This window comes from Pseudonaja textilis, chromosome 1 (assembly GCF_049901715.1).
Source record: "Pseudonaja textilis isolate UNSWEBS1 chromosome 1, rPseTex1.2, whole genome shotgun sequence".
Lineage (NCBI taxonomy): Eukaryota > Metazoa > Chordata > Lepidosauria > Squamata > Elapidae > Pseudonaja > Pseudonaja textilis.
Window position 1 is genome coordinate 154,027,208 of NC_141990.1, and position 27,544 is coordinate 154,054,751.

The 27,544-nt window shown below is 35.7% G+C and overlaps 1 protein-coding gene across 4 annotated transcripts in view; it reads right to left on the reverse strand.

Annotated features, from left to right (window-relative positions):
* Positions 1 to 27,544, reverse strand: part of EHBP1 (EH domain binding protein 1) — a 257,453-nt gene that overhangs the window by 52,631 nt on the left and 177,278 nt on the right. For 2 of the 4 annotated variants that reach the window (XM_026712823.2, XM_026712826.2), the window contains 6 exons: positions 26,848 to 26,995; positions 13,825 to 13,938; positions 9,379 to 9,506; positions 6,509 to 6,644; positions 6,250 to 6,356; positions 3,808 to 3,931 (listed from right to left, as the gene is read on the reverse strand). In XM_026712823.2, coding sequence (XP_026568608.1) covers positions 3,808 to 3,931; positions 6,250 to 6,356; positions 6,509 to 6,644; positions 9,379 to 9,506; positions 13,825 to 13,938; positions 26,848 to 26,995 — 757 coding nt within the window. The remainder of the gene's footprint in view (positions 1 to 3,807; positions 3,932 to 6,249; positions 6,357 to 6,508; positions 6,645 to 9,378; positions 9,507 to 13,824; positions 13,939 to 26,847; positions 26,996 to 27,544) is intronic. The other 2 variants (XM_026712825.2, XM_087919329.1) reach the window with 1 other exon arrangement.

Below are 27,544 nucleotides of genomic sequence, written 5' to 3' on the forward strand. Positions count from 1 at the left end.
GGGAATTGCCATAAGCCTAGAAAAAGGCTGAGGTGGTTCCAATCTTCAAAAATGAAGATTCATCAAAAATGAATCCAGGAAATTACAGAGCAATCAGCCCAACATCAAAACTTGGGAAAATCCTATAAAAGATAATCAAATAGCAGATTTGCAAGCATTAGAAACAAGTAAAGTGATTACTAAAAGCCCATATGGGTTTGTTAAAAACAGATCATGCTAGACAAACCTTATTGTCTTCTTTGACAAAGTGACTAAATTACTGGATTGGGGAAATGCTGCGGACATAGTTTACTTAGACTTCAGTAAGACATTTGACAAAGTAGACTATAGCCTCCTTCTTGATAAGATAGAAAAATGTGGGCTAGATAGCATCACCACCAGATTGATTCCCAATTGGCTGACCAAGTGGATAGTTCTCAATGGAACTGCATTTATATGGAGGGAAACCTGCAGTGGGGTAGCTCAAGGCTCTGTCTTAGGCCCAGTATCTTCACCATCTTCATAAATGATTTAGATGAAGGGACAGAAGGGAAATTTGCAGATGATTCCAAGCTGGGGGGAACTGCCAACATATTCAAAAGGATCTTGACAGACTTGAGCACTGGGCCCTATACAACAAGATGCAGTTCATTGGTGAAAAAGTAAGGTCCTGCATTCAGGCAGGAATAATTTTAAAAAGCTAATGCGGTCCTAGGTTGCACTAAGAGAGGGATAGTTTCAAGAAGACGTGAGGTGACCGTGCTGCTTTTATATTACACTGGTGAGACCATACTTGGAATACTGCATCCAGTTCTGGTCACCGTGATAAAAAAAAAAACATACTGAGGCCCTAGAAGGAGTGCCGAAAATAGCAACAAAGATGATAAGGGGTCTGGAGGCTAAACCATCTGATGAATGGTTGAAGGAACTAAGTATATCTAGCCTATCAAAGAGAAGTACTAGTGGTCACATGATAGCTGTCTTCCAGCACTTCAGGGGCTGACATAGAGAAGAGGTGGTCAACTTATTCTCTGAAGCACCAGAGGGCAGGACAAGAAGTAATGGATGGAAGACCATCAAAGACAGATTCAACCTAGAACTAAGAAGAAATTTCTTGACAGTGAGAACAAATATTCAGTGGAATGGCTTATCTTCAGAAGTTGTGGGTGTTCCATCACTGGAGGGTTTCAAGAGGAGATTGGATAACCATTTGTTCGGAATGATATAGGATCTTAGCTCCAGTAGCAGGTTGGACTAGAAGACCTCCAAGATCCCTGTTGTTTTATGTTCTATCAGCTTTCCCCTTACATAGTTTGAAAATAAGAATTGGATGATATTGTTATCATCACTCTTACATTTTTGGGACCGATGGTAGTGTTTAGAAATATTTTTGAGGCACTCAAACTAATTTTAAAAAGTGATGCCCAAAGGTCCATCTGGCTCATGTTATTTGACAGGATCAAGGAGAAAGGTTGAAGATTCTGGGATCTTGCTATCTCAAGGATCAGAGAGTACTTAAGGATAGTAATACTATATAATACATAGCATTATAGTATTATTGAATATTATTGAGCACTCTATAGTATTACTGAGCACCCTTCTGGAATTCAGTAAGCAAACTGACTGGAGCCAGGTAAATTGAGCATACTCTGCTTAACCTGACCTACCAGTTCATTTTTTAGTTGTACCTTTCAACTAGTCTATTTTCTCCATGGAGGCAACTTTGGGTTAAAAATTCCTATTTGCTTGAAGGATGGTAACATCCTGAAGCCACATCGCCTATTACTGACTTTATTTTTTTAAAGAAATACCAATATGTGGGAAACTATTTGGTTGATATATTCAGGCCCACTTGAACTGCTGGCAAAAGGGTGCCATGAAGTGCTGGAGGGATCCAGGAAATGTGTAAAAGAAGACTTACCACAAAAGTTTTTGTCACAAAGAAAACAGAAATCAATATCACAAAAACAGTCTTAAGTTGATAATTTAAAATCCAATCTAGAAGATAACTGGCATGTGATTGATTCAGTGAATGCAGAACAGTTGGCAGCAGAAAAATAATCACAGGGAAAGAAAACAGAATAAGATCTGGTGGACAAGAATCATATTTAGGCAAGACAACAACACAGAAGTGTATAAGTATATACATCTTGAGTGAGCAAACCGGAGAGGAAAAATATTTCAAAGGAAATTGCGATTTTTCTCACACTCAGTATCAATGTTAACACCAATACACAACCATTAATAGTTTTTTAAAAAAATAAGTAACAGCTGGGAGTAGTAGACAGTCCAAATGAAGACAAAATAGGGATAAAAAAAGGAGATGGCATATGAAATCCTCTTTCAGATAGATTACATTTTCAACAACTTAAAAGAAATCCTAGTTATAACTGAAGTATTTGAACGACATTTTTTCATTGATGTTAAAAATATCCCTGACCATTTATCAGGTTGATTGCGTATATGTTACAGTAGCATTTAATCATCAGGTTGCATTTATCTTCTAAATCAGCATTTTTTATAAATTCTACCATCCATTTTCGTGAATTTAAAAGAGAGGAACTTGAGTTTTTTTCTATATAGAGCATTAAGCAATAACCTTGTTATTATAATTTTATATTTCAGTAAATGGAGGTTGCAAACAAGTCATTTTTTTAAAAAAATCACTGAATAAATAGAATATCTTAGAAAAACAATATTAAAGAATAAGTTTTATTGCAAGTTTTTTAGACTAGTATCTACCAGAAAAGATGAACTTGTGCATATAGTTTATATTTTTACTATGAATAAGTTTATTCCTTTTTACTGTACATTAAATCAGTTAGAAGAAAAGAGAGTTTGGGTAGATAGTAACTAAAAATAAAAAATGCATAATTTGTGGGCAAGTGCTGTTTTTTCATCTCATCACTATATTGGATAACATACTTGATATAATGCCTTGAATCTTTTACACAGTGTAAATTAATAACGGTATCTGTCTAGAAATTTATTTGTTCAATAATTTACAAGCTTCCGTGTGTACAGTCAGCTTTTTAAGATTGTGGTAACATTAACCTGGAGGTATATTAGCTTTACAGATACATGTAGTGTGAAACAAATTTCCTTCCACTGTGGATTACTTAAGTTTCCATTATGAGGCCTGCATTTGTTTTGATGTATGTGATATTGGTGAATCTCTCCCTTACCACACATCACCTGCAAAAGCAATCTCTATTATAATATTCTAATATTTATTATGGCCTGGATTTGGCCACAGCAGTATAGTTCACAAAATCCCAACTGTATCTTTCAATCCCTTTTTTATGTACCAGTTAACACAAAGTATTACACACTTAAAAAAACAAAGAATCTGGGGGGAAAAAGACAGTGGAGCATCAGTAACCAGATAGTATTCTCAAATTTCAGTGATCTAGTCAGCGGAGTCTTCCCCCTATGTACTGTGCTCTGTTTCATGTGGTACACGGCTTTAGCTGGCCAAATCATCCCCCCCGCCTCCCCCCCCTGAATCAGTAGAACAGTGAAGATCTCTCTCTCTCTCTCTTTTAGCAGTGGCATATCAATGAGGCACAGATGTGTATTCCAACTCTGCATGGATGAGCACACTGTTCAATAGTGCTGGCTCACACAGTATCAGGGTAAGTTATCACTTCCCATGAAGGCACTCTTATCACCAGGGCCCAGAGTGGTGGCTGCAAATCACAGCCTTTTTATTTTCAAGGCAGTTTTGCTGAACATTCAAGCTTCAAAGATTCACACTTCCAAAACTCTATAAGAGTTTGTGAACGCTCAATTTGCCAAAACTGTTTACAGTGTAATTGGGCACCGTACCTGTGTCCATGAGATAGCGAAGGCGCTTCTCCACCAGCGCGGCACGGGTGTCAATTTGCTTTTGCTCTTTCTCTAGTGCTGCCAATTCTCCTACAACATACTGACTGGTGTCTTTGAACCCTTTCTGTTAAAAAGAACAAACAAGAAACTACATCACTTGTTAAGTTGCATTTCCCCCCCTCAGAAACACTTAGTAAGACACTTACTTAAATATCATGCTCCCTACCAAAACATGAATCACAATTCATACATGCCAGCTATTTGCCAAACATTATTATGAGCAACGTTGGGTTAAATTCCTATTCAATGAATGTTAGTTTTTATAGTTTCAAACTTTCTCATTTTCTTTTAAAATTCTAATTAGGATTTAAAAACCTTTTCGGCTTTTATAGTTCAGTCAACTTAAGAAAGCTGAATTATAAATGAAAGTTTTAAATTCACTTTAACTCATAAAACACCTTCTCCATGGGGGGAAAAATATGACTTTCATGCAATTTTATAAGACTCATTTATAAAGATATTCTGGTTTTGGTATCCTTCGACTTCAACTTTTTTGATAATAAGAAGTTATTTAGAAGCAAAAAAATATGTTTGTCTCAGAAAGAAAAATGTCTTTCTCAGATCACTGAATTAGACTTGTAATATAAGCATATGAAAAAATATTTCACTTTGCATCTTCTAACATATACAGTATATAAAGGGAAAGCAATTCAAAAATCATTTAGCTCAAAATCACTTTAATTAATGGCAATATATACAACATTATATTATATTATATTTTAATTACATTATAATCTCAGCTTTTGTTCTGCTAATGAACAACTAAGATGAGAGAGGAAATTCCTTCCTTTTGCTGAAATTTTGGAATCACCCATATGCCTCTTTCAAGACCCTAATTAAGATTCATGGATGCACACTAAAGCTTATTTTCCTTCACAAATATTTTATCTTTCCAAAGAAAGGTATATAGAACAATAACCTTTTCATAAGAACATTAATCCTAGCAGATATGATTGTTTCTCTTCTATTCCCTAACTTGTTGCTGGAAAAGAGAGCCAATAATAAACAGTTGAGATGCTAATCTCACCAGTCTCTAAATTGGGGGGCTTAATGGTTCAATACTGAAAAATAGTACTAAAATTGAAAACAGGAGAAAGTTTATTGAATAGTATATTAAATAAATTAATATACTATTGCATAGAGTTTTTGATGTTGGGCATGCATGAGAATTCATTGTCTCTCCCCACAACAATCATGGGGAAAAAGTTCTCAAGTAAGTTTGTTTTAGTTATCTCAACCAAACTTGGTTGTTGCAGTCTTTTGCATGCATGAAATGAAAAACAACTATGGGAGGAGGAACATCAATGAAAAGCAACTGCATGCCATCCTCTTTGATTTACTGAAAAGAATACAAAGCTCTGCCATTGCTAGCTCTCAGGACTGTGCAGAATATTATTAGATTAAAAAGAATGCTGTGTCAGGGTGAAACTTTCTAAGAGTTCATATCCACAATTTGCATATATATTATGAACTTGCTAAGCAAGATCTCTTCAACTCTATTAAAGCCCAACTGTTCTAAAAGAAAAAGAAAAAAATTATCAGTGGGAAAATACTAAGATGTGTAGACACTGTGTGTAAGGATTAGGAAACATATTCTTTAGATGAAACTGAGTTTGATCGGAGAGAGCAAAAAAACACTCTACTGATTTGGAAAACAACAGAAAGCAATAACTGACCATTGCAGAAAATTATGTGGAGCCTCTAGTTAAAACAAAAAGAAAAGGAAAAAAACCCTAGCAATAAAACATATTCAGGTCAAACTTGTTCCTTTTGCTTCCGTCCTATAGCTGTCCATCAAAAGCATTTTTTCCCTGCGGTCTATCAAATATTTCCCTCACAAATCAATTTTACACATGATCAGCCCATACCCCTACTGAGCTGAACCTCCCCGTTAATTAAGTGAAGAAATTACCATATATATTATATTAATGCAAACATCATTCAGCTAGTAATTCACGGCTGATCTGGATAATGGAAAGGTTGAACACCCATTAACCCAAGCCAACAAAATGGGTTGGCTGAGAAATTCTAGCAGGTCTCATGTGACTTTTCCCTCTAACTGCAGCTCTGCAGTATCTGCTATTGTAATAATTAAAATCCTCCCGGTCGATCAATACTGGAATCTCTTTATGGGAAGTGCCCTGATGGAAATGTCTCAAGGAAGCTGGAGCTGCGGAACTCTGAAAAATTCATTTTTTTATCTGACAATTATCACCACGCTGCAGACTAATTCAACAGCACAGCCCTCTCACTCTGCTTTGAATGCAATGGAGATTGACATCTAAGAAAACCTAACATCTCATTTTAACAAATAAAGGCACTATTTCCACATACAGTTGAGAATTATCAGCAATCATGAAACCAGATAAAAAATTAATATACATTAAGCACTTCATCTTCTGATGGCTTCCTCTGAGTTTCAGTTATTGCTGCCTTCTCCTCATTTCCTCTCTTTATATCTTCCTGTATTGATCTCTGTCTTTTCATCTCTTGAAAAAAAAAGGAAAGACATGAAAAATTATTTTAATACTTGATATTTGTGTCTTGAAAAGTGGACTCACATTATTATTTATTGTTAAATATCATGAAGTCGTAAGGCTGGGAATGGAGGAGAATATTTTAAATGAATATTTCTGCCTACCTGGTCTGTTTTCAACGTATTGACTGAATGACTGAAGCTGCGTTTTTCTGACTGTTGAATCCTTGCTGAAAACAACAGGACTTCTAAAACGTTCAGCTGCTTTTTGTAATCGCTCAGCATGTTCCTCTGTCTCATTCTGCCAGAAAAAAACAAAACAAAAACAAAACTGAGCATCACAGTCTATTGTTTATAAATGCAAACAGGATAATTGAAAGGTGTATTTCAGGAGAAGAGCATTATGGAGAGAAAACCCCAATACTCAGAAGCTTGTGTCAGATAACAATTTTACTATGAGCCAAAGATGTATGGAACCCCCCAAAAGAGGTTTTGGCAAAATAAACTCCTTTGGCTATTAATCTGGCAACATGCACTTCAGCTGGGCTTGTCTACTAAGATCTGTTAGCAACATGCACTGTGACTTGAGGCAAAGCTGGACTCAGAAGATTACCATTTGCCAACTGGATACCCAGAGCACCATGTATATATTAGGGTTCCTAGAACAGCATGTATATTTTTAAACATTGTATCTCTGTTTAATTTACATACTGCCTCTAGTCTTTTGCACACATGATTTGCCCCAGTAAAAAATTGTGTCATTCTGATTGGAGCCACATATTTTTTCCTGCATAATACAAAGAATCATTTCTAATGTTATATCCATTGAGATGACTAATGCTTGATGACAAATAAAAAGTAAGGTTATAGTCCCAGTGAACTATGTTTCATTAGTTATAACTTTATGAATCCAGATTTATAAATAAAACCTTTGACAGCTTTGGAAACTACAATTACCATTTTCCGGAGCTTCCTTTGATAATACATTCAAATGGGTCTATCAATGTGAAATATCCCAGAAGACTAAACCACTGCCGTGTGTGGAAACAGCAGATACCGAGATGCTGTGTACCAAACAAATATTTCATTTTATACCTAATCTATTATTATTTTTATTAAGTGTTTTGAAAGTAAATAGGGAAAGGCTAAGATGCATGACTAATAGCTAAGCCTGCTGAATGCTGAAACTGGTTATCAAAAGCTACCAAGACTCTGCCCTTCCCCTGCATTGAGACAATTGGTAATGAGGGAGTTCTCCAATGGCCTATTCTCTAGCCTCAAGGAGGCCTGGGATACAGAATCCTCCAGGGAAGGTAACAGTTTATCCTTTTCCACAAACACAGAATGCCTATTTATAAATGTGTAAACTGCATTTTATTAGAAACATAAATCCAAGTCAATGCTGAAAGCTCTAAGAGAACAGATGGACATATTTTTTTCATGCAGCATTATAGAAAGTGTTCGAATCCAGCTATACTTTTTGTTTCACTTACTAAAAAAAAGGGGAAGGGGAACAGAACAGAAATGAAAGGTCCTCTCCTTCATACAAATGTGTGCAATTAGAAAAAAAACTATTTTGCTGGTGTGTGTGAAGGTGCCATCTTAACTGAATGAAATTGTCCTAATAGCTAGTCAGCCATTTATGGAGCTAATTCTTTAAAAGCATCCCTCATTCTAGAATTATTTTTTCAAGAATCCAGATGCTATGATTTCATTCTTCTAAGAAAAGGACCTCTTCGAGCTCTTCGTACAATAGCCATCTGACAGTCGAAATGCAAGTCTTTACTAAAATAAACAAACATGGCTAATTTTTTAGGCCTGGCAACATGTTAAAATATCAGTGCGATTAGCCAGTAAATCCCATTTTAAGAAGCCTTTTTATGACTAGGGACTTCTGCCACTTTACAAATGTATTCCTCTAAGCCCACTAATTCAGTTAGCCTTTTCAATCCATTGTATTATTCCAAGGCCAGCTTCATTTTGCATTAAATCCACTGCAGAAAGCTAAATTGAACGCAAAAAATCAGACTTGATCCAAGCTTCTCTTTGTTCAAAGATAGAGACTGAAAGCCCTCTGCTGCTGCTGCTGCTGCACACTTTCATCACCAATTTATCGGAACCGACAGTGTAAAGGAAAAAGCAATGAAAGTCATTGTTTTGAGACTTCAAAGCATCTCTGTTTCTGGGGAAGGAAATCCTTTCACTCAGCAGGGCATACACCCCCAGTCTGCAGGTGGGTGAAAAGTTATACAAGTGGACTGTACTCACAGCCATCCAAATCTTTTCCCTAAGGAGTAATAGCTATGACTAATGAAGACAATAAGCTGAGTAGATACACCAACAAATCTATCAAAGCCTATGTATATAGAGAGAATTTCCTGCCACTGACAAATAATATGGCAGAATACCTCAACTACCTAAGACACAAATGCAGTTTCTATAATCAACATGTTAAAATCATTTATGAAAAAGTTTAAAGATGTCATTAAAGCAAGAAGAAAGTGTAATTCTTAAAGTTACTTAAAATAGGCCCCAAAAGAGCTCTACTTCACATTAATGAACAACCTTAAGAAGGAAGAGGATACAACAAGTGACTGTAGAGCTGAAATATATTTTCAAATATATATTAGGGTAATAACTTTATTTAGGCCAAGTTAAAACTCTGCCAGCTTAATATTGCTAATTTTGAGTTAGGCAGTAATATGTATTTCAGTATTTTTCATACAGCCAATATACCCATAAAGAAAAATGAATTTTAATGGAAATAAAAGATTACCAAAATATATTATTTCACAGTGCAGTAGCCAAATGAAGCCATTACTAGTTAAATAACTGTGCAATTATAAAACATCTGTGAACACATAGCCAAAATATAATTCAAATCTGTTTATATAGTTACAAAAAGTGGTTTTATAGCACTGTAAACTTTGAAGAACTTATAAAAAATGGTCATTCTTCACTATTAAATGCAAATTAGAATCCAAAATGCACAGGTATTATGGGGAAAGGATTTGGGTTTTTTTTGTTAAGCTTACCATAAACATTGGCTCGGTGTTATCAGAAACTGGTTTTGGAGCTGTGCTGGTAAGTGAATTTGCCACTTGTGGCTGAGTGTCTAAGAGTTTCTTCAGCTTCAAATCCACCAATTTGCTGTTCTGCTCAACTAAATATGTGAAGACCACAGCACAATGGAGGGGGGAAGAGAAAGAGAGATAGGGAGGGGGGGGAAGCCAGATAGATAGATAAATAGAGAGAGATGCATTTAAATGCAGTTACTATAATAATGCATTTATTTAAAAAACAATATTTGCATTGCTCTAATTGTAATCTTTAAATTTATATGGAAATCAAATACAGAACTGAGAACTTAAGAAATACAACAGCCAATGTATTGTGAAGGTGGATAAAATGTAAAACTGAATCCTAACAATACATTTTTAAAATGGATTCTTTGTAGGGTATTTCCTGTCTTCATTCCTTTACAACTAAGTTATTTTAAGGTTCATGGTGTATTATGGCCAATAATTAATACATTTATATAAATGAAATCCAATTGAATTTATTTAGAAATAAAGTTATTTAGGGCCAAAGATTCAAATTAATTTTATCGATATGGCTTGTCTTTTTCCTGGAATATGCATATATATCTTTTTTAATTTTATATTTAAACATCAATTTTTAATATATATTTTTTTTCAATTAATTTCTGCAGAACTCAGAACTTGGACAAATTATATTTCAGCAACACATATTGATAAACTGTTTAAAATATAATCCAATCAGGTAAAATTTGATCCATGTATGTTCATTATTTTGAAATATGAAATGAAGATATCCAATAATAAAGGACATATTTTTTTCTAAATATTACTCAAGAGAAAAGTTATAGCATAATAAAAATCTCTAAATGTATCTTGGCATATCCTTGTCCTCTCTAGTTTAGCTTGAAAGTGGAAATGTTATTGTGCTATCGGTTTATTCATAGTACTGTTCTCTAATTTATTCTTCTGTAAGCTGGTGTCCTCCAGACTGACATTTTCATTGGAATTAACGGGAATTGTAGTCCAGCATTTCTGAAGAGTACAGTACTCAAGAAGGTTGTCCTGATCGATTATTTAAGGAAGATGGCAGCTTCAAGATCAGTTGGATTGCTTAATTAAGCAAATATTGCCTAATTATTGGAAAAATGTAATAATTACAATAAGTTTCAGTCTTGCCGTGCTGGAATTAGTGAGAGACAAAGCCACCTATTTATGTACAGTACAGCAGTATTTCTAACCCTTGGCAAGTTTAGTGGACTTCAATCTCACAATTTCTCAGCAAGTATAGGCAGAAACACTTATAGTATAATATTATATGAAGAATGTATACTAAACAAATTCCATGCTTTTTCAAATGAAAGGAAACATTATTTATTTATAGATGCATGTCTACTTTTTCAGCTAAAATAATGGCTGAAGACCATTTAATGGACAAAATATTTTATAGTCTTATCTCATTAATCCTTGACCAGTGTGTCTTTATTTTTACTTGACAGATCAGGAACTATGGCTGAAATGGTTTGTCAGGGTCTGCTTGATCCAGAGTTTGAACTCAGTCTTCTAGCTATATGTGTAATAGCTACATTCATTTCTCTATCAACACTATATGAAAAAGTGAGAATAACAGCTCTCACTATATACTGTAGGTGATAGTAAGGTAGGCCACTGTGAACCAAAGAAGATATAATGCTGGAAGATCTTGATCATTTCTCCTGCCATTTTTAACACTTTAAACAGCAGCTGCAATGGAGTAGGGAGAGGAAAATCAGATTAAAACCATGGCACTGAGGATATGTGTGTGAATCCTTTCAACTTGAGTTGCTTATCCAACGTCTTCCTCCCCCTCCAGTGCTGCAGCCATAATCCAATCGCCTAGCTTTCAAAAAGTGAGGATCTGATTACAGCTCCCTTGATATCCTGTCTAGTTATATGATTGTAACATTCAAAGTTCAAACAGCACAATATGCTCCTTATTATAGAAATAGAAAAGACTGAAATCTTTCACTGAAGACCTTCCCTTAACAAAATTATTACTCATATATTAAATGATTTTCAGAGGTGGAGAAATAGGAACTACTGTGTTAAGTCAATCTGAATGTTTCCAGTTTAAATCTTGCCATAACTGAATTCTTTACGTGGCCTTTAGGCAACCAGACTGAATGTGCTAAAGGACCAGATATCAGTGAAATAAAAGAAAATGTCTTCACTCCACAAAAACAAATGGAAGGATATGAAGATGATTGTAAAGAAAGAACTTATGACCTCAGTCACAATTTCCTGAACATTCCTCCCTGCCTCCTTCCAGCAAAAGATGCCCTTTGTAAGAAACACAATACCTGGCTTTTTACTGCAAATATTCTAGGAAAATTAATACCAAGTTCTGTTTTACAACAAACTGACAGAAATCCAGAAAAACCAACCAATCCCCCGCCCCTCTGTTAAGCTGTACATGTTAATTACTAAAAGGTTTTCCTCTCAACAAATTGTTCCTTCCACTATAAAGTGAATACAGATGAATTTGATTTCAGACCAAATTGCAGTGAATATTGCTTAGGATAGGAGAAAATGTATACTGAATATTATTGCCAAAAAGAAGGGGGAATAAAGAAAAGGCCAACAACATCACAAATAGTCCCTATATGTTGGGAGCTCATGTGATATGGCAGTGCACTTTGTAGCCCAGAAGGAAAACCTGTCTCTTGTAGGTTCAACTTGAGGAAGTTTTAAAATAGATTGCCATTATTACTTTCATAGAAGTTTACTTTCAGAGTTATTAGTGAATAACAAGGTTTGTTTTTTTGTTATTTCAATTCAGAGGCTGCCTGATTCCAGGGTGACTCTGGGTAGCTTATCAACTAAAAGATTAAAAGAAAACAAGGTATATTAAAAAAAAAGGAAGACAGAAGTAAAAACTCCACAAAAATCAAACAGCAAAACAAACAAACAAAACCAAGCTAACTGCCATCCCATAAACAGGGTGTAGCAGAATGTGGAAAGTCAAAAGAAAGGGAGCATATAAGTTAGACTTAAAGGTTTTAAGAGACATTAAATTTTTTTTCTCCAATCATTATTACTTTGGAGCTCATTACTTAGAGCAGAGGTGTAAAACCTGCGGCCCATGGGCCAGATGCATCATGTGCTGGCCATGCCCGGTTTAGCGAAGGGGAAAAAGTTGTGATACATTATATGATGCTGCCTTGACAACCTGACTTAGAGCTTTCCTTTTCATTGCAATTGCAATTTAGGTTTATAGTTCTTGATTAGGATCTGCCTGAATTTAAATCATTTGCACCAGTGCCTTTCTAACAGTGTTTTTGAAATGCTTGAAAGGATTGTATTTTTTTACAAAGTGCAGTAAGTTTTGAACTTGTATTTGCTGCCATTAACATGAAGATACTTGACTGGGACAAAAACATTGCTATGTTCATAGGAATTTTGTAACTGTATCCTTATTGCTTTGTACATTTTATTTGTCATTTTCCTGTCCGCATTTCCTCATCTTTGTTTCAATAATCATATGCCTGGATCTATGCTTTATGACACACATATCTTGCTGAAATTAATACTCAAAATCCATATCCATAGACATATAGTAATTTCAAATAAATATTGCACAGGACTGCTAAGATAGCTTTCGAGTATAATTGCTTTTACTTGAAATTCACCCCAAAATATATATATAGGCTTTTGGTAATAACCAGGGGTGGCATTCTACAGGTTCGCACCTATTCTCTAGAACCGACTGTTAACATTCTAAGCAGTTTGGAGAATCGGTTGTTAGAAGAAATTACTGGCCTAATCCTGTAAGGAAGCCAGGAAGGAAACATTCTGGTGTTGCTTACAGAAACTGCCTCTCCGTTAACCCTTATTACATTCTTGGCAGGACTGGACTTCCTGTCTCAGGAACGTCTCTGGAGTTTTTCCCCCCTCCTTTGCTGGTACTTTGCTTGTGTGGAGTGACCATTCAAAGTTACAGTGGTACTGAAAAAAGGGACTTATGACCATTTTTCACATTTATGACTGTTGCAACATCCCCACAGTCATGAGAGGCCAGGCGAGGAGAGGCGTGCCTCGATGTGAGTGATGTTGAGTTGGCCACGCCCAGACAGTCACATGACCATCAACTCATGCCCACCAACTAAGCCACTCACAGAACCAGTTGTTAAAAAATTTGAATCCCACCCTGGTAATAACAACCAAAACTAGTCTATGAAGAACTGTTTGCTGATTCCCATTAAATTTATACTCATAATTAACTAATGCATTTAAAAAAATCAATCCTTAGTTGATAGTTAATTGTTAAAAATGTCTCAGAAGGCATTTATGAAAATCAAAAGAATCCAAGCAAAAATAATACCAAGCTAATGAATTATATGGTACTGATAATTAAATTAAAATTAGTCATGGAAAGGTTGTAAAATAACCATGTAATTGAATTACCATCAGAATCAAGCTCATTTTCTAGGTTAGTATGTTGATCTTCACCACTAGAAATAATGTACTCGGGAATCTCCTCATTAGAAACTATCACAATATTATCACTCCGATCCTCATCTGTAAGAACATGCCGTAGTAAGGTTAGTGAATTTTGGTCTTGTACATGTATCAATTCAATGAGAACATAATATTTTAGAGTTAGTTGAGCACATTAATCAACAGCACAGAAAGAAAAAAGTTAGTGAAATGTAACAATTGGCTGACAGAAAAAAAACATATGCTTTATTTAAATATTACAGGTAGTTCTCAACTTACAACAGTTCATTTAGTGACTGTTCAAAGTTACAACAGCACTGAAAAACTGATTTTTCATGGTTACAACCTTTCCAGAATCCCCATGATCATGTGATCAAAATTCAGAAGCTTGGTAAATGACTCATATTTATGACCACTGCCGTGTCCTGGGGTCATGTGATCCCCTTCTGTGACCTTGACAAGCAAAGTCAATGGGGAAGCCAGATTCACTCAACAACAGGATTACTAACTTATCAACTGCAGTGATTCACTTAATAGCAGAGGCAAGAAAGGCCATAAAATGGGGCAAAATTTATGTAACAAATGTCTCACTTAACAACAAAAATTTGGGGTTCAATTGTGATTGTAAGTCAAGGACTACCTATACATGCACAGTATTTACAAGCAAAGCCTCTGAAAAAGGTGATTTGCAGTCGCTGGACCATGTATAAAGCACTTCTTTTGAATGTTCTATTATGTTGTTTAGAAACTTGCTAAGCTGTGAGGCAATATGTCAAATTCAGATTTAGTTTTCACCCAACTGAGATCTAGATGTTTCAGAAAACCTTAGTCCCACACTGCCACAAAGCAATATTCTTCTCCTTTAAATCAAGTTTCTACTTTTTTAAAAAAATGCAAGTCTTATATATATCAATTTTAGTAAAACAGAGAAATCTATAATTATCACAATCAAAAGATCAAGCATGATTGAATATGGGGTACAAAATATGAAGAAAAAGAGGGTCTCAGAGTAACATTTGAAACAATAAATTTTTTTTTTAAAAAAAAACAGATGTCATAGCTACAAAAAGAAGTAAAAGAAAAAATGGGGTATAAAGCAATAAAATAATGGAATTTGCAACTGCCATAAAAATTAGAGCTTATTATTTTATTAAATAATAGATCGTATAGAACTGAACACATTATATAATTTTAAAGAAAGCTTAAAAATCTATTGAATTCTGAACAAGATGCTAATATCACCACTATCATTACACCAAGGACAAATGAAAGTAATCATATGAAAACAGAAGAAAAAGGAGCAGGGAAAAGAGAAAAATAAAATAAATTAAAAATTATCAGAAAACTATTTGAATTCAAATTTCCTGCCAAAACTTCTCAACCAAAAGCATTACCAATGACAGAAACAAAAAGACAGAGTGGACTAGAGTCAACTTGTATTAAGAATACTACCTCTGAAGCAAGGAATCATTATGATTATTTGTTACTGATAGTCTTATCTTCCATGAACCTATCAAGTTCTTTTTCAAATATGTCTAAGCCAGTGACCTTAGCTATAACTTGTGGTAGCAAATTTTATAACCTAATTCAATATCATTGGAAGAAGTCACTTTTGTTCACTGTTCACTTGATGAGTTATATTCTAAATTTATAAGAGGAGAAAGAAAAGCTAGAGGCTAGAAAGCAGAAGACTGTGAGTTCTAGTCCTAATTTAGGCATGAAAATCCTCTGGGTGACCTTGGGCCACTCACCTCCTCTCAGCCCAACATACCTCATAGATGTTTTGGGAAAAATAAGAGGAGGAAAGAATATTAGGTGTGTTTACTGCCTTGAGTTATTTATAAAAATAATAATCTAAGGAAAAAAAGAAGAAGCAACCCTTTCCTACTTTCAGATTTACTGTACAGAACGATGAGGATAATGAAATAATGAAATAGGTACAGAACAAGTAACAGGGCAAACTAAGAACCACTGTTGCAGCCTGAGGAAGAATAGAATTTGCCTTTTTTTCTCTTCCACATGTAAACTTCACCTCCAATCTACAAGTAAGTTTTATCACTTTATTTTCAGAATCTGCTATTAATTGATATAGCCATCCCATACTCAAAGAGCTGTCTCTTACTCACAGAGAAGATAGACTTAATAATTTAAAATGTTGCTTCTAAGGCACTGAAGCCACACATTAACACAGAAGGTTCAGTAGAGCAAAACTCAGTCAAGGTTTGCACCACTTGGCTTTTCAATCAACTATTATGAGTATAGCAATAATCAGAGTTATCTGTTGTGGTTTGTCGGCAGCAGGTGCGGACGGCTGAGATCTTTGAGAGTGAGGACTTGGGTGAGGGACCTGCGTGTGATGCAGGGATGGGCCAGGACTATCGGAGAGTGGGGTGCTGCCTTCGGAGCTTGTGGAGTCTGACAGCAATGATGCAGAGGACCCCAAGGAGCCTGTGACCAGTGTGTGCACGCGCAGGGCTGCTTGAAGGAAAGAGCAGCTGCAGCAGCACAAGTGACTCAGGAGTAAGGCTGCAAGGTGATGGCCCCTCCCATAAGGGATAAAAGCCAGCCCTCAGGGATTGAGTTCTTTGCAGGAAGCAAAGCAGTTCTTTCAACTCCAAGTTCTTGAGGAAGTCCTGTCTATTCTGGTTTGTTTTAGGAGAGTTTTGGTTTTGGATATTTCCCTGCAATTAATCTTGTGTTCTTGGCAGCCTTTCACAACTTTGAAAGGGCTTGCTCTTATCTGGGACAATTAGTTTTAATGACTCTTTGTTATGAATGAATAGAATTCACAGAGACACATTAAAAAGGTTTGCTTTTATATATATACTTTGTGTTTATTTGATTTGAACCAGGCTTGGGTCAGAATAGTTTTCCTGACTAGTTGGGAATGTTAGTCCTTAAAACTAAAATACTGTTCCAAAGGCAATAAGCCACACATGACATCACAAGTACATATATACTCTCATTTATGTTTCTTACTTCCATTTTGTAGTCTGTGTAGTCAAATGTTCAAGAACAATACACAATATGTCAAGATGAAAAAAAATTGCTTAGATTCACTGTGTTCCAAAAACGTCTTTTGCTAAAAACCTTAAATACTGATCCCGTACTGATTTCAGTCTATTGGTAAAATTGTGAAGTCACCCTCTTGTATAATTTCTGAATCATAATTCTAGTCTCACTGCCTCAGAAAATACAGTAGTTATTGGTCTTATTGACATAATTATGACTTCCTGGTTGGTTTCTGTCTGGGGTGTTTATATTTAGGGCAGAAGACTGTAAGTTCACCTCCTGCTATCTATGGACCAATGGGTGGGTCAGAGCATGACTCATATCTACATAAATTTTATTAAAGAATTATTTAAGGAATAAAAACAAAACAAGAGTAAAAACAATACAGATTATTGCATGAACCATATTTATGATAAATACAATTGGCCAGTTTGGCAGATAAAATGGACAAATTTTATAAGCTCTTAGGTTACTGAATAGAAAATTATCTTTATAATAAATATAGAGTAATATCAAAATCTGAAGTATCCTTGCTTGTTTACATTCAACTATCATACTCTGAACCCATAAAAAACAACTGGAGTGAGAAATGTAATAACTGACAAAATGTGAAGAATGAAGATAGTTTAAAGATGTTCATTCCTTTCTCGGGAGAACCTTTTCTTATATAGAAAATAATGAAGTCTATTGGACTAGTAAAATGATACTTAATACTTGGGACTAGACCATTCTAGATAATTTTCAATTTTTCAGTTTCCAGCAAATTATCCCATAAGAACGGATTGTGTCTTGGAACACTGGTTGAGATTGATACCAGGAACCTGGATCTGAGTTTTGAACCAGTAATCTAAATGCTATTGAGTACTCCTATCTAAATGAATAATTGTGTGAACTTCTTTTAACTTGTCTTGAAGCAATTGCATACCAAGGTTGTTGATACAAGGAATGGCTCCTCAAATATAATTATGTTTCATAGCACAAGGTTTTTTTCAGGTTTTAATCTAATAGGGTAATCACCATTCTCCTTTCCAGAGGATTACATTTTGATGTGAAAAAAGGGCTCAATAGTTTTAGTGGAGTCTGAAAAAATGCCAGATGAAATTGCTGCTAGGTTCAAATCTGTACCTTCATGAACTCTGAAGCGCTTGAAGTGGAGTTGAATCAAAGTACTGCACAGCCCTAATATCAACTATAGTGTATATCAAATGAATCTCAGCTTTATGCTAGTATACATTTTTACTGAGGAATAGAGGAAGACACAGAATTTTATAGCAAATTGTAAGATAGGCTAAATTCAAATGTAGAAAGCATGTAAATGTATATTCTACACCTAGCAGACAATACCAAATAGACAATATTGACATAATAAATTCAACTATGTAAAAGGAAAGAAAAGATGGAAAAATCCAATCTGACAGTTTCACCCAGGACAGTTTCAGAAGCAGATTGTGGAAAGGAAGATGAATTTTCAATATTAAATGTATGGCTTTGATTTAGAAAATTAAAGGCAGTAAGTGTGTCAGCAAGATTTAACCTAGAGGGTATATATGAGATCAATGTAAGGAACAAATTCAGTATACTTAATTTATAAGAAAGAGAACAGGAAGAGATAAGAAACATTGTGAAAACTGAAGCAGAAAAACATTTTCCCAAAATTATCAAAGGAAAAAGGATCCAAGCGGCTTTCAGAACAACTATCATGATAGTCAAGGAAAGATGGAAGATGAAAGCATCTGGCAACAAGAATGGACAACAGCCAAAAGCAAACTTTATCAACTAAGAAAGGACAAAAGAAAGTAATGTCAACAATTAGAGAAAAATAATAAGAAAATGAGAGATGGTTTTCAGGAAATGACAGAACCCCTAGAAAAATTTACAGCTAAAGTAGAATTACTTAAGGTTAACCATTGAAGAGATCTAATAGAGAAAATGAGATTCACAGAAGATAGACTAAACTGAAATATTTTACAGACTGGAAAATGGATTGACAAAAAAATATTTATAGAGACAATATATAACAACTATGTCCATTAAAAATGAAATATGAGACTAATAGACCAGCTGTCAAAAAGGAAAGCACTAGTATAGATGAAATATCTGCTAAACCATTTAGAGTTTCAGGTGAAGAAGCTGTTAAAGTGTGAAGAGCCAGTGGCATCCTTGGGAAAGGATCAATGAGGAGCAGTCTGACAAAAGGAATGTTGCACTGCCACTACAGAAATCTTGCACATTTTGCATTTGTGATGTCATGCACACTCCCCAAAGAGGTGGAGCTTGTAGTGCAACAGTGAAATGCTGTTTTTTTGTCATTATGATATGGCTACTCATTTTATATGGGAGAATACTGTGTGGCCCAAAAGTGTGTCAGTGTGTATTTGTCTTTGTGTTCTGCTGAAACAGAGATCTTCAAGAGAATGTGCAAACCGTGATTTTTACCTTAATAATTATAGCAAGCCCTTTAACTGTGTAAAACAATTCAGAAATGTAGAATATATTAATATAAATGGGTGTGTCTGATTATTTTTTTGTGGAGTCTTTGTGGGGAGGGGGAAAAACAACCTGCTATAAAGGCTGAGTTTGTAGAAACAGAGTGGTTCAGAATAGGCAAGAGAATGAGATGAGGTAAGGGAGATGACTTTGAAAGAAATAATGAAGGCTTTGCTGCCGAGGCAAAAGGGGCTAAACCATTTTTAAAGTCCAGTACATCCAGGTAACATTTGGAAGCAGTTCAGACAGATACCTCCTTAATTATTGACCTATAAGAAGAAGATATGGCACAGTCAGACTTGCAAGATTCTATTATTACAGCCAATGTGAATAAAAGTAATTTTAGCCATCCTGCGGAGTAATTTCATGGTCTTGTCTACTTAGCGGGGCTGATAGATGAGGACTTGTTCTGAAAATCTATTAAAGGATTAGCATGTTTGCAAGAGATGACAGACAGAATCAAAACTATAGATTAAGACACTAACAATCTGAGATATGCAGATGATCCCACTCCATCAGCTGAAAGCAAAGTAAACCTCCCATAATTCATTATGAAAACACAAAAGGCAAACCCAAAAAATATCAAGGGTGATTTTAATTATTAAAAAGATACAGGCAATGTCCATGGTCATCTTAATAATTTTAACAGTTTTTAGTAAAGAAGTGAAGTTGGTACTTTTTTGTTTATTGAGCTCAAGAACGGGTGATGATGGACAATGACACAGAGGAAAAGATGAGATTTATTTTAGGGCAGATTTCTAGACAATGACAAACATAAACCAGATTGTGAGGGGAAAGAATTTTACATTACAGCAAAGATCAAAATAGTAGCAATGTTTCTTCCAATGATAATATAGGCATTGTGAAAGCTGAACTTTGAGAAAGTATGAGAAAAAGACAATTGGCTTCATGTTATGGATTTGCAAAATACCTTAGAGTATTTTGAACCAATCATTCAGCCCAGACAAAAAAGGACTGTCTTCTCCTTTGAGGTGATGATCAGCAAGTACTGATTTAGTATTTCTGGCCTGCTGATAGAAATGAGGCTAGGCTATTAAAAATGGCTATACTTGGCAGGGTTATGGAAAGTAGAACTGAAAGAAAAGCTATAAACCGAATGTTCATATTTAAGCAGAACAATGGAATGATCATAGAACAGCTATAGAATTTTGCTGGGAAGAGATCAAAATGGTGACATTTCTTTCATAGAGTCACCAGGAGCTGGGCATTCAGTGGTAGTTAACTGCAATTTACAACTAAGAGAAAGAAGGACTATATAATTGCAATATTAATTGGAACAAAGTTGACTTCCAGGATCTAATATTTTTGAAATTATGTAATTTTTTCCTTGTTATTATGAAACTGATATAAGTCACTTATATGAGTCACTTATTCCACCATATGGTTGGTTTGTATAGGAGCTAAGATAATATCTCTCCTAGCATTATAAATAAAATCTCTAAATTCTATAGAAAACTAGCAAATATACTTTGACATGAGAACTGAAGAGTAAGTTGTGTCATGTTGGCAACTTGCAGAGCTCCTGTGCAGAAAATGGATCAAACTTCTTTTGCTGGGGGGTGGGGGGGTGGGTCTGATGTCCATCTGTAAGAGATACTGGGATAGTAGATGCTTGCACTGGGCAGGGGATTGAACTAGATGATCTCCAACCTTCAATTGTTCTATAGCATCTGCCTCACTGACTTAAAAGGAATGGCTAGAATAACTAAGGAATTTCAAGAAATCTATTTGAGTTCAATATTTGGAACAGATGTGCCTTAAGAAGTTATAAAACTTATTCACCAACAGAGAGATTGACTGTAAGATTGTGAACTCTTCTTTGAAGAGATTTTTTTAAAACATAGCATGAAGGTAAACATAGCAGCAAGATCTCCTGTATTCTGAGATCTGCAATCAATATCAACACTTTTTTGTCTAAATAGCAAGGCCAAGGACAGAGGCACAATAACCTGTATGTTGCTCTTTATAAGCAAAATGAAAAAAAAAAATCCATCATTCTGGTGTAGCCAGGAGTGAAAGACCACTGTTAAATATGAAGAACACATCCAATATCAATACTGTCTATGTGGACTTTGAGTACTTCAATGATGATTCAACACAGGAAGAGGAATTGCTGGCTTTTGCTTAGGATAAATAATATATGAAAAGAAACAGCTTCATAGAAACTATTTAGAGCTGTGCTGCCTGTTAACTTATATGCTGCCTGTTAGGTCAGTTTTTGCAGGGGTGGCATTTAGGAACTGTTGAATCCAGCACAAAGCATTATGAACTCTTCCCAGTTTGTTTTAGTACTGCCACTCTGTACTTGAAATACTACCATCTGGAAGTTGTTAATTGCTATAGACCAATTTGTCTCTAGACACAAGAGGAAACTACAGTGCTCCTCCCCTTTCAGGACCATTGCAAAAGCCTCCTTACAAGGCTGAAACCTGATGATTAATGGTTCCCCCACTCCCCCAAGCAAAAGGCTCAAGCCACCTCTATAATTAGAAAATCAGACAACTTGACACCAAAGGCTCCTGTTAGATTAATTGTGGAACTGTCAGTTAAGGACCAGATAATTTATGGCCTAGTGAGAAGACCTGAGGTGTGGGCCCAGCCATACATGTTGGTGGTGAGAGGAGCTCTCCAAGTCTTTTATTTACAATAGTTGCCTTACAAATCTTTCCCCACAGCTAGCCGGAAGACTCTTCCTATTATGAATTAGATGATGGGGAAGGTCAAATGAATAGCCATACTACAGGTGCACTAAAATGGGAAACCTAAGCAGAAACAATGGGATTCTCTAATTTGGAGAGTATCTGGGATTCTCTGAGCTGGAAAATCATGGAATATCCTTTTTGTAAAGGGGACACAGATTATAATTTATTCACATGTATTTATTTGCCCTGTCCGATTATAAAGAGGGAAGCTCTGATTTTTTAAAAAATAAACAAACTAAAAAGTCACAAGGGTAAGAGAAGTTGAGGCAGAAAGCCACTGTAGTCTAGTGGTTAGGACACTGGATTTGCATTTGGGAAGACTTAAATTCTTACTCAACTATAGAACTCCCACGAGTTCTATAGTTGACATGATTAAACCATTTCAGAGCAATCTTATTCAAAGAATGACTGCTGTTGGGGTAAAATTAGTGGGGATTCTCACATAACTATCCTGAACATTCAGAGAAAAGGAAGAATATAAATAACTTCTCCTCTCCTCCAAATTTACCTTCAGAGAGGTTTGCAAAAAAGTGTCTCACATGAGGAAAGTCAGGAAGGTGAGATAACTTTGTGCCCCTTTTGATGTAAAAAACAGAGACAGATATGTGAAAACATGGCTGACATTGCACTGTCTCATTAGAGTCTCATTCTTATCTTTAGCTGTGATTTCTTGAACTGTAATTTTATTGATTGATTTGTATCTGCTTTTATTGTTTTACAAATAACTCAAGTCAGCGAATATTTCCTCCACTTCTTCCTCCGTCTATTTTCTCCACAACAAGAAGTCTCTGAGGTGTGTTGGGTTGAGAGAGAATGATTGGCCCAAAGTCAGCCAGCTGGCTTTCATGGCTAAGGTGGGACTCCTGCTTTCTAGCCTGGTGGCTTAAACCAAACTGGTAGACCAAACTGACTCTCAATCACGAGACTTTACTGGACAAACGCTTTTTAAAAAAATTGGTATGGAAAGTCTCTGATGACTTAAAGAATCCTGACTATGAATTGAAGAATTGACTATGTGCTTGATATATCAAATGAAGACAGTGATAGTTAGAAAATACACTGGATGGCTAAGGGATACAAAATACTGCCAAAGTTCCTTGAAATATGCATGAAAAAGGATGTATTTGAGAGGTAACACCTTCTCATGGACTTAATAATAATGACACTTCACATGAAATACTGGTGGTCCTCAACTTATGATTATTTGTTTAATGACAATTCAAAGTTACAACTACCTTGCAAAAAGTGACTTATGAACTGTACTTACAACTGTTGCATCACTTTGGCAGTCACGTCATTGCAATTCTAATGCTAGCTTGCATTTATGATCGATTGCAGCATTCCATGGTCACATAATTGTTTACAGTATTATGGCAAAAAGCAACCACTGGAGAAGCCGAATTTGGTTAACAGCCACTATAGAAATGGTCATAAAATGAATTCTGACTCCACTTACAACCACAGTGACTTGTGGCAAAAATTCTGTTCCCAACTGTAATAGCAAATTGAGGACTACCTGTAGTTCCAACTTTTATTATGTGGGCTTTCACTTTAGTTTAATTTTTTCTCATATGTTTGGCATAGAGGAGCTTAAAGAACCTACTCTTCTTAGGACTAGAGAACAGAACATAGATAAAGAAAGTCTAGGATGTGGGTATACAACCATGGATCTCCAAATATTGCTGAATTATAATGCCCAGCTTCGCTAGGAAATATGCTCAAGGTGGGGGATGATAAGATTTACAGCTTAGCAAATATCTGAAAAGCCAAGCATTGTTGTCTAACAAGGGTCTAGTTCATTCTATGCTGCCAAGGTCTCATATGATAGAGTGCTTCCTCATGGAAAAGTAACTCCAATTCTGTAACATTTTTTTTAATGAAGAGATTTCCCCAATCCCTTTTATGTACTGTGCAACATTACTTTGATGTCAAATGGAATAGGTAAGTGGGAACTAACCCTAGGAAACAGTACATAGGTGAGGTGAATATTATTTACCTAGGAGCCTAGTTCTTATGCTTGTAATCATAGGATAACCAATTAAATTTGATAACATATTGTTGAAATCTAATACTTTGGTCAGCATTCTTGCTTCACTGTTATTAGCAAGCAAAAATATTATCTGGGAACTTAATTAGCACATAAAGTTTGATCTTCAAGTCTATCTGTCAATCAGCTGTGTTACCTTGAAACTAAATTTGTAAAAAATTTGAAAAAAGTTTTCCTGTATTGGTTTCATCTTTGAAAAAAAATGCCCATGTAACAAGTTCTAAATATTATTTGCTTAAAGAAATTTGTACAAAATCTTGAAGTCAGAATAATGCAGGCAACTCTGATTATTTTTGTTGGCAACAATAGGCATCCAAGTAGGGACTAGCAATTTGAAGAAGTATGCACCAAATACAAGGTTATCCAAAGAAGCAACACAGAGAAAAGAACAGCATTTGTCAATTCATGTGTTGTTGCAGTTTATGAACTGGGAGTGAGGCCATGCTGAGTAGCCACGCTCCTGACACAGTATGTGCTGACTAGTCCCTTCCCCACCATCTGAACATAAACTGTGAATGTCCGCAGGGAGGTTGCGTCTCACATTCAAGCTGCATGTGTGAAAGTTTCCACAGAATTTGAAATGCAGCTGCTTTGGATTCTGAATTATTGGGAAGCCTTTTGTAATAGCTGTATGAAGAAAGACTGCAAACTTTGTACTGAATACTTGGGAGTTAGATTGGCTGCTTGAGATGTATGAAAGCAGAAGTGTGAAGAAGTCTGCCCTGAAAGCCCTATCAGGCTTAAGATCTTGAGTTGTTCATTTGTGTAGCTACTCCATTTCCTTTTTCTCTCTAATCATGTCTTAGTTGCTTTCCCGCCTGCAAATATATGAAGTTGTTTTTGTTAGGAAGGTTCTTGCTGACTCTCACCACCCAGGGAAACTGCTAACTGCCCCACTAATGGTCTTCTTCTGATTAGATGCACTGTTTCTTGTCGAGCATCAAATGCATTGACTGAAAAACCTAGAAAAATCCCTTTTGTCTTGCTTCCTGATCCATTTGTGCTACCTCCTTTTGTTCCTGCTTATCCCCGATGATCCACTGCACTATTTGTTCTTGGATTGCTTGACCAACTCACTGAACCACCTAAAAGCAATGCATGAGATGCTACTGAATCAGTACCATCAGGAAATCTTGTGGGTTAGGGCAGCTTCTGTAAAAATGTGGTTAAAGCCAAGGCTGGGGAACTGAATGGTTTGAAGATCACATTCAAGTTCAGACATACTTACATGCTGAAAGATGTCCAGAGAACAGCATTGAGGAACAGCAGCTTTGCCCCATTGGTAGAAATCAATGTCCTGTGGCATCACCTGATTTCTCTCTTTAGAAAGAAAAGAGGAGGAATGTGTCCCTGTCCCCCTCCTATGTGGAGAAAGTCAGCCCATGCATGATAAAAAAGACAAGCTTTGCTCCTCCTGCATGACGTACTTTTCTCTGTGCAGACATATGCAGGATGAGATGTCTCCCTGTCTTTTCCTGTGCAGACAAAAGCTGGTTTTGCTTAATCTTTGCAGCATCTTTCTTTCGGAAAAAGGTGGGATTATCCAGAGCCAGAAACTTGTTGGGAGGGCTGTATCCCTGCTCATGGCAATGGGCACACAATAATAAATTAATGAAAGCCTTCTCTTAATAGAATACGAAGAATGCAATCTTCAGCAATTCTCTCTTGTCCCTCCAGCTGTTTAGGTCCCAAGGGAAATACACTCCAGAAAACTGGAGGCTTCTTTGGGTGGAGTTTCCACAGAAAAGGAAGGAGTAAATATCATTTATTTGCCTTGCCAGTAAAAAGGGTGACAAGACAGAATTTTGCTCAAAACTGTGCAATGCAATAAACTTTCACTATATCAGATGTGAGAAGTCCATATTGTGCTGGCCCAGAAGCAAATTTGGAAGTTGGAAACTATTTGGAAAGCGTTCTCACAAAATGACAGATATTTGTAAAAGAAACAGAACTGAACATTGTAAAAGAGATGGGAATTAAGGCAATCCAATGTTATTGATGTGGTATGGTCTGATCAGAATCAATAATATCTTGTGCATATAATTTTGATTGCCAAATTTCTTGGAAACTATGCTAGTATTATGTCAAACATGATCTTGTCCCTGCAATTAATTCAGATATTTCGGACAAGCCATGAATGGCTCTATGGAAACAAATAAAATTAACTACTGCATCTACTTTTTATTATCTCGTTCCAAAATTCATAGATCTGAATCTCTGCAAAAGACACTATTTCATTTCCTATTTAGGACAAACCATCATTGCAATAAAATATTAAAAGTACTATTTCCTAAAATTATTTTATGCACTTATTTGCTAAATACATTTAATAATAAACTAATAGAATTTATTGTGAAGATGAATTTTGAGAGCTGCTGAGCAGGAAAGAATGGGATAAACAGGTAAGTGAAATCATCAGTACACCTGTTTGGGTCTAAGCTTGGATCACTGATATACTCTTTCTAGAGATCATTTTACTATATACCTCATGTATGCTCACATAAAACAATAGGGAAAATGCAAATATCGTAACTATATTCAGCTGAGCCAAGAGAAGAATATTCCTTTGATTGTGCAAACTTAGGAAATATAGCACAAAATGTATAGACATGTTTTCCTGGTGAACAATTACTCTGAAGTCTGAATAAAATCAAATTCCAAAAAGGTTTTCCTCAGATTTCTGGGTTGCCATAGGAATAAGGTACAAAGTCCTTAGCTCACCTCCAGATGCCTTTGACCTTTCTTTCAACTTTTCTGCAGCCATTTCATTGTAACTAGAAAGTTCTGACATCTTCACTCCAGATCGAGCTTCTGCTATTAGCTGACGAGCTCTCTCTCTCAGCTGCCGACGCCGCTCTTCATCTTGCTGCTAAGATATATTGAACAGTTGCCAGCTCAGTAATTGACCAAAATGCAATTTCATTCTCAATCTGATCATCATGATAGTAAATGGTTTACAGCATGGTGCTTGGCCCATATTATACATAGGAAGCTTCATATCAGTTGGATGTCAACAACACACTCTTTAGAGCCATCCATGAATCAGCCCCCTTTCCCCGAAATAATTTCTCAGTTTTTAAAAAACGAACCAGTGTACTTTAAAGCTATAAAATGTGAGACTGACACAATTTGTGGCTTCAACTTAGCATGAAATGTTTAAGTTTTGCTAATCTCAGAATGTTCACATGCAAAAGAAAATCCTGTAATTACATTTCTACCGGAATACCAGAAAGAAACTCCATTTCCTTCAGAGAGCTCAACTATCTATTGAAATACTTTGTTTTTGAAATAAAATTGAAATACACAGTGTTTTTCTGTTTTAGGAAGGAGGAATTATTTCCTTTGCACATAAACATTGGGAACATTTAAGTATCATGTTATTTTTGAAAAAAAAAGTTTTTAAGTAAAATAATTTAAG